The sequence below is a fragment of the Podarcis melisellensis genome, assembly GCF_964234715.1.
Source record: "Podarcis melisellensis genome assembly, chromosome: 13".
Lineage (NCBI taxonomy): Eukaryota > Metazoa > Chordata > Lepidosauria > Squamata > Lacertidae > Podarcis > Podarcis melisellensis.
In genome coordinates, this window is record NC_138545.1 from 5,947,484 (window position 1) to 5,961,198 (window position 13,715).

At 44.3% G+C, this 13,715-nt stretch overlaps 3 protein-coding genes across 5 annotated transcripts in view; 1 reads left to right on the forward strand and 2 right to left on the reverse strand.

The window, feature by feature from the left end:
* LOC309355991 (Fc receptor-like protein 5) overlaps window positions 1-12,475 on the reverse strand; it is a gene marked incomplete at its 3' end in the record, with an annotated part of 33,626 nt that extends 21,151 nt beyond the window's left edge. The window contains exons 1-3 of the mRNA XM_081887168.1: window positions 10,252-12,475; window positions 9,762-9,800; window positions 8,782-9,090 (exon numbers count right to left, since the gene is read on the reverse strand). Coding sequence (XP_081743294.1) covers window positions 8,782-9,090; window positions 9,762-9,800; window positions 10,252-10,285 — 382 coding nt within the window. The 5' untranslated portion in view covers window positions 10,286-12,475. The remainder of the gene's footprint in view (window positions 1-8,781; window positions 9,091-9,761; window positions 9,801-10,251) is intronic.
* Window positions 1-13,715, forward strand: part of LOC309355716 (Fc receptor-like protein 5) — a gene marked incomplete at its 3' end in the record, with an annotated part of 108,504 nt that overhangs the window by 40,482 nt on the left and 54,307 nt on the right. The window lies entirely within an intron of this gene.
* On the reverse strand, window positions 1,517-8,766 carry LOC309355862 (uncharacterized protein). The gene is made up of 4 exons (XM_081887075.1): window positions 8,167-8,766; window positions 7,062-7,163; window positions 5,323-5,344; window positions 1,517-2,276 (listed from the first exon to the last, which is right to left on the reverse strand). The coding sequence occupies exons 1-4, from the start codon at window positions 8,459-8,461 to the stop codon at window positions 2,099-2,101; spliced, it is 597 nt and encodes a 198-aa protein (XP_081743201.1). The 5' UTR covers window positions 8,462-8,766; the 3' UTR covers window positions 1,517-2,098.

Here is a 13,715-nt window from a genome sequence, read left to right on the forward strand (position 1 = left end):
GCTTTACCTGCCTGGACTGATCTCCCGAGGAGGATCTGGAGACAGACTGGAAGTGAAGAGCAAAGGAGAGATGCAGTGTGAATGTGAGATAGACAGCAAATTTCCAATCTGAGTTGAGCAGAGAGGTCACCTACCTGTTACCAAAGCAGGAGACTTCATCCTCAGTCAGTATCCCTGGAAGAACAACCACAGCTGGAGCCCCAAATCCACCTTCTCTCTGGTTTCTGTCCCATGAGAGACAATGAACCGGCCTTGCCGGAGTCTGTCTTCTCAAAGCAAAGACTAAAGACAGGAAGCACAACATCACACCATCGATTCCAGCCCATTGTGTAGACACACACCCTGAGCTGTGTGCAGAACTCGGCCTGTAGGCTTTAGCCATAACCACAAACTTTATCCAGCTCCATCTAGGAACTGCTAATCACATCTGATCTTGCTGTGGCATCACCTGTTTTTCTCTGCGGTCAAACTTCTTGAAGCAACCCAAATAGAACAATGTGCAGCAGGATGGGCGAAGGGAAGAGCAGAACTCAACTTTACCTGCATAGACGGATAGCCAAAAGATGATCGGGAGATTGGAAGGAAAGAAGAGAGGAGACAGACAGACAGACAGACAGACAGACAGACAGACAGACAGAGAAATTGGGATTTTCCCATTCTAGTACATAGAAAAGGAAAATGATATATAATGAAATGAACAGGGTGTTTAAAATAACCTTTGTTTAAAAAAAACAGAGGCTTTTCTTTTGGGAATTATAGAGACAGAATTACCTAACCTGACTATATTTTGAAGGAAAAAAATAACCCAGAGATGCATTTTAAATTAAAGCACACATACTACTCACGTGAAAACACGCTGATTGCCGGACCGTCCACGGGCCGGGTTTAGAAGGCGATTGGGCTGGATCAGGCCCCCAGGCCTTAGTTAGCCTACCCATGGTTTAAAGGGTTTCTGGGACTGTAATTGAGAGTGTACTGCTTGTGGTGATTTCAGTTCACAAAGCAATGATTCATTGCCTATAATTGTCAATTGGAGGGTTTGGGTGGGGGCCATTCATTATCAGTTTTTCCTTTTATCATTACGCTTTCCTTTTCAGTTTGCAAGTCCTTACTGCCTTTTACTTTAGCTTTCTTTTATTGAGTGAACAATACTGTTCACTGTGCAAAGGACTGTTCCTGAATGGAACTTAGTTCTGCATTAAGATCTTGCATGATCTTCTGAACGGATCAAGACAAAGCTGGATGCAGGGCTATTTAATGAACTGTTAGGGACCCATTCAGGTAAAACAATAGAAATACCTATCTAACTGACCAATCACATTCGTTCTGCCCCCCCCCAACATAGTCCCTCCCCACTCCTAACAAAAATCCTGGCTACGCCCATGCTGTCTTTCTGTCTCGCGAGGGAATACTTTCAGGGGGAAAGCTTAGTTTCAGGGATGCATCAGTTTTCATCTTACCTCCAAAGGACACCATACAGGAAAGCAGAGAAAATGAGACTGAAACAAAAAAAAAGTTTCAATTTACTTATTTATTTGAAATATTTCTTTAATTACAAAGAAAATACCCAAACAGGTCACATTATATAAATATTTTATTTGATTTTTAAAAATATAAACATACAACAAAAAACAATCCAAGATCAAAATATTGAGATTGGACAAAGGGGCAAAGTATTTTAGACAGACTAACTCTTGAGTATGCGTAGGCAAATTAAGGCCCGGGGGCCGGATCCAGCTCAATTGCCTTCTAAACCCGGCTCACGGATGGTCCGGGAATCAGCATGTTTTCACATGAGTAGAACGTGTCGTTTTCTTTAAAATGCATCTCTGGGTTATTTGTGGGGCATAGGAATTTGTTCATATTTTTTCCTTCAACATATAGTCCGGCCCCCAACAAGGTCTGAGGGACAGTGGATCGGCCCCCTGCTGAAAAAGTTTGCTGCCTCCTGCTCTTGAGGAAAGTGCTGCAGAAGGTGAGCCAAGCCGTATGCTGGACTAGGCAGGGGAAGGCAGAACACTGCCCGCTTCCCTGACCCCTTCCACCCCATCTCCCTGGTCGTAAATCCCCATCTGAATATTTTAATCTCCCCGATGGCTCATTCTTCTTCAGAATCTCTGTATTGTTCTGCTCTCTTCTTGCCATGAAGGGGAATGTTGTTGTAGAGACCTTCCTCCTGGTCTTCGGCCGGTTTAGCTCCGCTCTCCATCCATGATTGCGATATTGGGGGCTGAGGCAGAGCAGGGGGCGGCAAGGCAGTAAAAGGCGTCTGAGTCCTGAAAAGGAGAAGGAAATTGAGGGACATGTTCAAAGAATGACGATCACCCCAAGGCTGCTGGGAGGAAATTGAAGGTTTGCATCATCCAGTTTTGACAGCCAGCAGCTGGACACTCCTGGGCAACTCACAAACAGGCCATCCTCTTTTCCTTATCTCCAGTGCACAGCAATTCAGAGGTAGACTGCTTCTGCACAATGAAGATCTACTAAGCTGTGATGACTAAAAGTTTTGGCAGAATATTCATCACAAATGTACCTCTTTTCAAAAGGCATCTAAACCACATCCTGTAGCAGCCAATTCCATAGCTCAGTTTCTATTTCCTTAAATAGAAATTTTTGGGGGGAGCCAGTTATTGTATTGTCAGAGGTTTCATGGAGGAAGTTGTGATGGTTTCAATATGAAAGACAGAAAGAATCTCCCAATCCCAGCCATGAATGGAGGGGGAAATAACCTCGCTAAACTATTTTATTTTATTTTTAAATGTTTTCACAGTTTCTGTCCCAGTTTCTTACACAGAGAAAACGCACAGCAGCTCACAAGTAACTCAATGAATCCCCCTCTTGTGAGAAGTCCAAACTGCCATCAAGGCATCTGTCTGAGGACAGAACCATGTAGCAGGAGCTGCCTGCCCTCCTGGGTCCAGAATAGACATTAGAATCATAGAATCAAAGAATTAAAGGGACCCCCAAGGGTCATCTAGCCCAGCCTCCGGCAACCTGGAATCCTGCTCTGCTCCCTTCACCCCTTCTGCCCCCACCTTTCCCTGTCCACTGGCTCTGTCACGGTCTCAGCCACCCCATCCCTTACAGACATCTTCCCTTCTCTCCAACATGCCAATCATTTTCCCCTCCTGATTCAGGTAGGTAGCAGTGTTGGTCTGACGCAGTAGAAATATATTTTTAAAAATTTATAAAATTGTCCAGTAGCACCTTAGAGACCAACTGAGTTAGTTCTTGGTATGAGCTTTCGTATGCATGCACACTTCTTCAGATACACTGAAACAGAAGTCACCAGACCCTTATATATAGTGAGAAAGGGAGGGGTATTACTCAGAAGGGTGGTGGGAATGGGGGATTGGCTGATAGGTGTGGTAAACAGTCATCAATAGGTTTACCACGGTGTTATGTACTGAGTTGAATAGGATCCAAAATGCAGCAGTCTGATTGGTCCTAGAACAATGCAGCAGTATGACTGGTCCGCAGGAGCCACCCACTCCAGCTCCAGGTGGAAGTGAATCCACAACCTGATTGGCCTACAGGAGAATCTTGGAATAAGCCAATCACATGCAGCCCATTGTGTAAATAATGTACAGTGGTACCTCGGGTTAAGTACTTAATTCGTTCCGGAGGTCCGTACGTAACCTGAAACTGTTCTTAACCTGAAGCACCACTTTAGCTAATGGGGGCCTCCTGCTGCTGCTGCGCCACCGCTGCACGATTTCTATTCTCATCCTGAAGCAAAGTTCTTAACCTGAAACACTATTTCTGGGTTAGCGGAGTCTGTAACCTGAAGTGTATGTAACCTGAAGCGTATGTAACCCGAGGTACCACTGTATATAAAGCAGATATTGTGGGCAGGGGCGCCGACTTATAAAAAATATTGGGGGGGCGGGGGCCCATACCGACTTATAAAAAATATTGGGGGGGGGGCCCAAGACCTCCAAACCGCTGCTGCTGGGGGAACGAAAGGGGTGAGCCCCGGGCTGCCCCGACCTTAAGTGAACCTGTGAGGGCCCGCCCTTTGCGGCAGCCGATTGGCTGCCGCCGTGGGCGGTGAATATTAATGAGCTAGGGGGAATCCCCGCTTCTCGCGGGGCTGACGCCAGCCCCGCGAGATTGTTGATGGGTCGAGAGCCCGCAACCCCACCTCCTCTCTAGATCGGGAGTGGATTTGTTTTAACTCATTACTGAATGTATTTTAAAAGGTAACTATCGTCAAACAAGGAAAATAAAAAATACCAACATAATTTTGTGATTTTACAAAGCATAATATAACTAATAATTTTCTTAAATTATTGGGGGGGCAGAGCCCCCCCAAACGAATTTTTGAGGGGGCTCGGGCACCCTCAGGCCCCATGGAGTCGGCGCCTATGATTGTGGGCGAACGTCCATTCCTCCTCACCATTATGAGCTGAATAAAGAGCATGAAATCCACTCTCGACTCTGAGTATATTTCACATACCTACCAGCCAATCACCCATTCCCACCACCCTTCTGAGTAATACCCCTCCCCACCCTCTCACTATATATAAAGGTCTGGTGACTTCTGGTTCAGTGTTTCTGAAGAAGTGTGCATGCACACGAAAGCTCATACCAAGAACAAACTTAGTTGGTCTCCAAGGTGCTACTGGACTTTTTTAAAAATGTATTTCCCCCTCCTTATCTGCTACCCCCAAACTTGTCCTTTTGGTCCTTCTTCCTGGGTAGCTCAGTTGGTTACAGCATGGTGCTGATGATGCCAAGGTTGCAGGTTTGATCCCCATATGGGGCAGCTGCATATTCCTGCATTGCAGGGGGTTGGACTACATCAGGCACCCCCAAACTCAGCCCTCCAGATGTTTTGGGACTACAATTCCCATCATCCCTGACCCCTGGTCCTGTTAGCTAGGGATGATGGGAGTTGTAGTCCCAAAACATCTGGAGGGCAGAGTTTGGGGGTGCCTGAACTGGATGATCCTCAGGGTCCCTTCCAATTCTATGATTCTATCTCTGAAACCCAGGGGAGCAGGAATTAGGAATGGCCTTCTGGTGGGCTTCCCAGAGGCATCTGGCTGGCTACAGTTGGACCATGGAGGCTAGACCAAATGACTCCCCTTTGCCTTGTGCTAAAGAGCTCTTTTTATCTTCTTGCAAGGAGGTGGCTTTTTTGGGCAGCCACACCCTTGCAGCCTCTTGTCACTGCTGACTGCATGTCCCTGCTTCTGTTTCTAAACACACAGCAGCCCCGACTCCTCCGACGATGGGCCACACAAAACGCAGCGTCATGTCTAACAGCCTGGAGGAAGCTGCTTCTGACGGCTGCCCCAAGTTTTCGTACTCACTCACCTTGCTGTGATCACTCTCTTATCTGAGAAAAGAAAAAGAAAGTTTGGGAATGTGTGTGACTCTTAAGCGAAGAAGGAGACACAAAGACAGGGCACCAGGTGTTCCCACATTTAGAGCACATAAGACGCAATATCCTCTAGAATCCTGCACTTTACATTGCTTGGCGGGGGAGCAGTGCTGCAACACTCAGAGAAGTGGGTGAAATTTCAAGGATGGAAGGCAGCTATGCTCACCACTATACCATCAACGTATTATTTTGGGACATGATATATGAAGAATTGAAGAAAATGTTAAAATATACATTTCCTAAAAAAAAAAAAACAGAATTATTTTTATTCGGTATTTTTACAACAAACATTCCAAAAGCTAATAAAAGAGTTTTTCTTTATGCTACTACGGCTGCCAGGATTCTTATAGCAAAGTATTGGAAAAGTAATGTAATACCGACAAAAGAAGAATGGAACCTAAAGCTATGTGAATATCTTGAATTAGCGAAATTAACAGAATTCATAAGAAACTATTCGGGAGATAGGATAAAAAAAAGAATGGGATGTTTTTTTTAATTACCTGGTGCAACACGGTTCCAGTGATGACACTTGGCTGAGAATAGACTAAATTCCACAGAGATAAGAGAATAGTTCTCCACTGAGTAAAAATGGATGCAGAAATTTTAAGATATGAGAAAGTAGAAAAGGCATAGTGGTAGAAGGAAGTCATCAAATAAATCAAGGAATAAAACCAGAGATCAGGTATAGATAAGAAAGTAAGAGTGGCAAGGAGAAATCAATAAGCTGAAGATAAAAGGATTTCTTATTGGAAATATATGTTTTTATTTAAGGTCGATGATTGCATTTCTTGTACGTTTTTCATAAGATTTTTCGTTTAATTTTTTCTTTATTCTTTCTTTTCTTCTTTTTCTTTTTTCTCCTTTTCTAGCCTCTTAGTGTGAAGATTTTTTTCTTTTACAACAGAACAATGTAGTTCATTGTGTGTAATTCTTAATGGGTAAATAAGGGGGGGTTAAATTATGGTTGTTGTTTAGGACTTTGAGGGCCAAGAGGCCACCATTTTGAATCTGAAACAAACAGAGAGTCTGCAAAGGTTTTACAAATGCTGACAGGATGTGCTCTTTATAAGTTGCTGTCTTTTGAAACCACAGCAGGTTTGAACAGTCTTCAATGGCAGCCCCATGGAGAGGGCCTTGCAAAGAATTTCAGATCTCTGCCCTGGACAAATAGATGGGGCTGCTCCCTTTTATAACCCTGCTTCTGTGCTTCTAACTGCAACCTGACACACAGAAATGGAACAGGCAAGGTTTCTGCACAAATTATTATAGCTAGGAAAGGGCAAGCAGAATATAAAATGGAAGATAAATTAACATGTGCCATTAGGTAAGACAGGGAATATGCAGGAGAAATTATTTTGAGGAGATATGGATGGTGTTTGTAGCATTTGTACTTTTAAAATAGAAGGGTCAAACCATCGCAAGAGGAGTTGAAATTTTGGGAGGTTGGATAGTTGCAACGGAATGATCTCAGCGGTGGGGTGCACATTTTCATTCTTATTTATTTATGATTATTATTTTGTCAAAAAATAATAATGAAGAAGGCATGCTCTGCATAAGCAGTTAGTGATAATTCTGGCTGTGATGATTCCACCAGGGGTTACTTCCACCCACATCTGCATTCCTCCTGGGATGTCCACCTCCCCAGGCTCAGCTTCCCCTGCCTTGCCAATACCTTTGTGCTTCCTCCTATAAATGCAGACAACAAACACCAGGAGGAGGAGACATCCGCCGGTGCCACATCCAATGGCCAGAGGGAGAAGAAAAGGATATGAACCTGCAAGAGAATTGCTGTTGATCAGAACGGGGTTATTGGTCAGAGAACTAGTCATTTGTTACAAAACAAAGACTTGGATAGTATCTATGAACTTTGCTGCTCCACATATTCCCGTCTTTGACCATTCTAACTTCCACCCTTCCTCTTCCCTCCCTGGTCTCTGAAGGTCCATTGATTGTCCCTTTCTAAATATTATTCTTTCCAACCATCCATATTCTGTAGTTATAGGTTGCCTTTCAGGTCAGCCCTCTCAAACGGAAGCATGGCAACATCATAAAATTCCTATTTTATCATTTAAAACATAGCCACGCATGATAAAATAACAGTACAGTACCATCAGATAAAAAACAATACCACCAGGCAAAAATAATAACGGTACAAAAGCAAACAAATCGGGCAGCAGTAGCACTGCTTCCATTTATTTTCGTAGGGTGAAAATAATATTCCGCACTGAGCTGAATCAGGTGGGTTATTTACAGTGCGACCTTTATTTGTTTGTTTGTTTGTTTGTTTGTTTGTTTTGCTCCCTTCTAGTACAACTGCATAGGGATGCGGGTGGCGCTGTGGTTGAAACCACAGAGCCTAGGACTTGCCTATCAGAAGGTTGGCGGTTCGAATCCCCGCGACAGGGTGAGTTCCCATTGCTCGGTCCCTGCTCCTGCCAACCTAGCAGTTCGAAAGCACATCAAAGTGCAAGTAGATAAATAGGTACCGCTCCGGCAGGAAGGTAAACGGCCTTTCCGTGTGCTGCTCTGGTTTGCCAGAAGCGGCTTAGTCACGCTGGCCACATGACCTGGAAGCTGTCTGCGGACAAACGGCGGCTCCCTCGGCCAATAAAGCGAGATGAGCACCGCAACCCCAGAGTCGGTCAGGGGTCCCATTACCTTTACCTAGTGCAACTGCAGCACTCAGGATGGCTTATAACCTATAAAATCACAATTTTATACAAAAAGAAAAAAAGGGTCCCTTTCTTAAAAATAACAGCCTCATGAGAGGCCTGTACCTTTTTCTGAATCATCCTTCTTTTGGTCTGTGGTGGATTTGGGATCACAGCAGGCGGATGATTTTCTGCTCTCCTGAGCATTGGTTCTGCTGGTTGAGGTGCTATAATGCAGACTCAACTGCAAAGAGCTGGACCAGGAGGTGCTTGATGCAAGGAGCTTTGTGTGTGTTGAGGGTCGTCTTGCGATATAGCGAGAAGAGCTGGTTGATGAAGTTGCCAGTGTTGACTTTCTAGGTGGCCTGGTTGGGGCGGCAAAACTCAGAGCAGCCTGGTCAGGGGTGGAAAAGGTAGGCATTGTGGAAAGTGGTTCATCTGCAGAGAGAATCAAAGAGAATCCCAAGGTCAGAAGGGATCCCTATGTGACGACATCCCTTGTATGCACCTTGGGGCAGGCACCTGCCTTTGTTTCCTCCAATGTTGTTCTGGAAGGGGCAATGCATTTCGAAGGCAGACAAGAAGAAAAGAGGAATTTGAAAGGACTATAAAATTACGGGTGATCTTTGAATTCCACAATGTTTCCAGCCAGAGTAGGAGCTGGGCGGAGTAGGAGCCATGATCCCCAAACTGGCTTAGCTTTCGTGCATGCAATTCTGTCACAAAGAGTACGTTTCTCACCAGTGATGGACAGCACAACCTCGTTACTCAGCGAAGACAGGAAGAGTCCTCCTGAACTCTTTTCCCCCAGGTAAGCACAGAGAAATGTTTTGTTTGTTTCCAGGTATTGTGTGGAAACCTCCAAGATATTTTCCGCCTGTTGTCCATACGTGACTGGAACACCTCCTCTCTTTTCATAGAAATAGAACCCCGTTGCCCTCTGTCCTTCTGGGAGGGAGCATATCAATGAAGCCAGTTCTCCTCGAGCAAAAGTGTTGTGTGGAGGTGAAAGAGACAGCCAAAGGCCTGATGGACGTGCAGCCACAGTATCTGGGAAACAGAGGGAGATACAATAAAAATACAGTTTGGCCAGTCCCTTAGAATCTCCCCATTGCCTTAGATGATTCATGAATCCCTATAACCTTCCACAATACTTCAATTACTGCTTCGGATTGACAGTCCCAACCCATCCCATTCCACCCTTTATTCCAATGCCTCTTAAACTCAAAAACAGATTTTGAAAATCCCTCTCTCTTCTCTTCTCCCCCCCCCAAAAAAAAACCATTTGGACTCGGAAATCCCAGACCTGTGCTTAGAAAGTAGAGCATGGGTGATCCCTTTAACTCACCATTCACACCCTTCAGGTCTGAGACTTCAAGATAAGGGACAGAATAAGGAACAAATAGCCACAACAATATATCCCAGTCTAAATTTTAAGATGTGTTCACACCGACAGTACAGTGGTACCTCAGGTTACATACGCTTCAGGTTACAGACCCCGCTAACCCAGAAATAGTGCTTCAGGTTAAGAACTTTGCTTCAGGATGAGAAAAGAAATTGTGCTCCAGCAGCGTGGTGGCAGCAGGAGGCCCCATTCGTTAAAGTGGTGCTTCAGGTTAAGAACAGTTTCAGGTTAAGTACAGACCTCTGGAACGAATTAAGTACTTAACCCGAGGTACCACTGTATCTGCCTGTATTTGAAATTATATTAATTGGATTACCTGCAAGGGCCGTCATCCAGGAAAGAGCCAAAAATGCAGCTGAAAGAGAACAGAAGAGAAAAATGTGATGTTTAGATAGATAGATAGATAGATAGATAGATAGATAGATAGATGATAGAAAACATTTTTGGCATCGTTTCAAGTTTCATAATCTGGACTTCTAAATAACCTCATACACATTTTTTTTTCTCCCAAAGCAATAACCACTATTCTGAATCATTTCTGGAGGTTATGATTTTATTTTGGTATTTTTGCAGGAAAGGTAAAGGTTAAAAACAGCCACTTTCCCATGCCAGTGACATTGTGTGGATGCTGCGAAAGATTTGCCTGAGATGTGCTCATCCCGCCCTAAAGACCCACCTGGAAACAGAGAACAGAGGCAGGAGATTTGAGTAAACACAGACAGTGGAAACTGGGAAGGGAAGTGTAGATTGGAGGCTCCAGAAGAAGGAGAACAGTGGGGTTGGGGGGGAGAAGAAAAGGGTCTTACCCAGGAGGACAAAGAGACGGCCAATTTGCTCCATGCTTCAAAGATGGGGTTTAGAAGAAGCGGCTTCAGCAGCAACACTGAGCTGATGCATCTGCAATAGTAATCTTCTTTCCAAACACACTGAGAAGAAACACAGTGGCACTGCTGAGCATTCTGGGTGCGCCACTGGTGTCAAACGGGGCTGACCACCAGGGTGACCTCAAGAAGAGTTCCCAGCATGCCTTGCAGCACTGAGCTGCTCTGCAGAAGCTGCCATGGCCACTCTCAAATGCAGATGTGGAAGCTGAGAGAAATTGGGTAACTGATAAAATGCTGAGCACGTTAGTACCTACCATAGGGAACATAGGGAAGCTGGGGCTTTTTAAAGTCAATGGGGCATGACAAAAGATCTTTGAAAAACACAAACGCTCATTTACAGTTATCAAGCAGAATACACACAGTGTCACACCGGATGGAGACGCAGCTATTTTGCACAGCATCACACAGAATGAAACAGTTCTCATTCTGGTTTGTGGTCCTCACTTTCTCTTTTGTGCTTATTTTTGGAAACTGGTTTTTTGGGGGCAGCTCTGTGACACGTAAAGAGCAAGAAGTGGTGACGTGAAGGAGAAGCAGAGGGAGGGCTTGAAAAAAGTGTCCTTGAAGCCAATGCCTTTTTCACGGGAAAAGAGGCAAGGCTGGCAATCTTTCTCCACTTCCTAATTTCACTTCTCATTTCATTCCTCTCTTCCCATTAACCATGGCTTGCATCTCCCTGACTGGGAAATCCCAGACAATCTGCCTCAAGTTATTCTGTTCACCTCTCACAGAGTCACAAACCTGAGAAAACCCTTAGCAAACTACAGTGCCCTGAATTCTTGGAAGGAAGGAATGTTCTTCAAATGTGATTTGAAGGTATAGGTCTGTACCCAGCCTAAGTTCCTGGAATAAGAATGCTTCAAACATTCTTTCTTATAGATCGGACACAAACAGTGAAGATTGGATGTGTAACATCTAATTCCTTAAAAATCAGGACTGGCATACCACAGGGATGTGTGCTAAGTCCCTACCTGTATTCATTGTATACATACGATTGTGTATCATCTGACCCATCTACTGCAATTATTAAGTTTGCAGCTGACACCACCATAATGGGTTTAATAACAGGTGGAGACGAATCAGCGTATAGAAGGGAGGTCTAAAAATATCTACATGGTGCCTAGGGAACAACTTGCACCTTAATATCAGCAAGACAAAGGAGATGGTGTTGGACTTTCAGAGGAAGAGAGGAGAACTAGCCCCACTGTACATCGGGGAGGGCTGTGTGGAGAGAGTCTCTTCCTTTAAATTCCTTGGAGTTTATCTCAGTGAAGACCTTACTTGGAAAATAAATACAACCCAGGTGGTTAAGAAAGCCCAACAGAGACTCCATCTCCTCAGAGTCTTGTGGAAGAACAATGGCAATCAACATCTGATTATCTCCTTCTACCAGTCAACAATAGAAAGTGTCCTTTCATACTGCATCACGGTGTGGCATGCTGGTTTGACATCATCTGATAGGAAGTGCCTACAGAGGATGGCGAATACAGCACAAGATATTATGAGCTGTCCCGTGAATCCACTGGATGAAATAGCGGAAGAGCATTGCCTCAGGAGAGTGAGGAAAATTCTCAGGGATGATTCACACCCTGGCTGGCACTTTCTTGATCTCCTGCCCTCGGGCAGAAGATATAGAAGCAGGATTAGTCGCACCAACAGGGTAAAGAATGGCTTCTATCCGTGGGCTGTTAGGCTGCTGAATGAAAAGATAACAACAGGGCAACTCACTTTCTGGTTTGGTTGGTGTGCGTCAATAAACGAGGAGAATTAAGACTAAGAGAGCTGAGTGGGGGGGTGCTCGTGTAATCTCACTGTATACAAGTTGTACAAGTGACAATAAAGTATTTCAATTCAATTTGTGATTTTATATCTCTCTATATACAACAAAAGTCTGTAAGCAAGTCCTCCACCCTCTTCACAGTCCCAAATGTCAGCTTATTTGATGCAAAGCATATTGTAAATGCTTGTGGGCCTGGCCTGTGGCCAACAGCTCTTGACAACTGTCACCTCTTGTCTTATTCATAGCCTTTCTCCCACTTCCTCTGACTCTGGGGCTGTGAAAGGATATAAAATGAAAGAATGGTATAAAGAGGTGTGGGCTATAGCTATGAATGATAAATTAACATGTGCTATTAAGGTAATGCAGGAAATAATAATAATAAATAATAATAAATTATTATTTATAGCCCAATCTCCCCAGCCGAAGCCGGGCTCAGGGCGGCTAACAACAATAAAATAATACAACATTCTAAAATCATTTCATTCTAAAATCAATTCAAATCATATTAATGCAAGAGAAATGATTTGGAGGAGATATAGAAGGTGTTTGCGGAATTTGTACTGCTTAAACGGAAAGGGGTCAAACCATCGCAAGAAGTGTTGAATTTTTGGGAGGTTGGATAGTTACAATGGAATGATCTCGGTGGTGGGGCTGAACATTTTTATTCTGATTTATTTATGATTATTACTTTGTCCAAAAAAGAGAGAAAAGAATTCTAGAACTGAGTCCAGCCGCCTGCAATACAGGAATCTTAACTAAAGCATCCATGACAGATGGCCATCCCACTTCTACTTAAAAACCACCAATGAAAGGAGTCCATTCCACTGTCAAACAGCTCTTGCCCTCAAAAGGTTATTCCTGATGTTGAGTCAGAATCTCCTTTCTTGTAACTTGAAGCCCTTGCTTTGGGCCCTACCCTCCAGAGCAGGAGAAAACAAGCTTGCTCCATCTCCCACGTGACAGCACTTTAGATATTTGAAGATCATCTCTCTTCTCAGTCTCCTCTTTTCTAGCCTAAACATACCCAACTCCCTCCAAACGATTTCTCCTAAGCCTTGGTTCCCAGACCCTTGATCATCGTGGTTGCCCTCCTTTGCCCACTTTCCAGCTTCTTGATGTCCTTCTTAAATTGTGGTGCCCAGAACTGGACACAATACTTCAGGTGGAGTTTGACCCAGGCAGAAGAGGGTGCTACTATGAACTCCCTTGATATGGACACCGTACCTCTATTGATGCAGCCTAGAATAGTATTAGCTTTTCTTCTTTTTCTGCCATATGACCCTGTTGACTCATGTGAAGCCTGTGGTCTACTAAGACCCCTAGATCCTTTTCACATGTACCCACGGCAAGCCAGATGCCCCCAGCTTATACTGATGCAGCTGGTTATTTCTGCCCAAGTCAGAACCTGACATTTGTCCTTATTGAAATTCTAGCAGAGCACACAGCCACAAACAAATTCACAAATACGGCTCCAAACAGCTCAGACAAGCAACCAGCCTTAATCCAAAAGACACAAGCTCACTCTCTTCAGTCTCCTCCACCAATCCCTCGCAAATGCCCTTGTTTACAAGTCCTCCATCCTGCTTGTGTTTCTGACTAGCTGATG

Excerpts from the sequence above, each read along its gene's own strand:
- LOC309355862 (XM_081887075.1), bottom strand. The coding sequence starts at position 8,461 with ATGCCTACCTTTTCCACCCCTGACCAGGCTGCTCTGAGTTTTGCCGCC. Across the intron at positions 7,164-8,166 it reads GAAGGATGATTCAGAAAAAG|GTTCATATCCTTTTCTTCTC; the intron begins GTACAGGCCTCT and ends ATTCTCTTGCAG. Across the intron at positions 5,345-7,061 it reads TTATAGGAGGAAGCACAAAG|ATAAGAGAGTGATCACAGCA; the intron begins GTATTGGCAAGG and ends TTCTTTTCTCAG.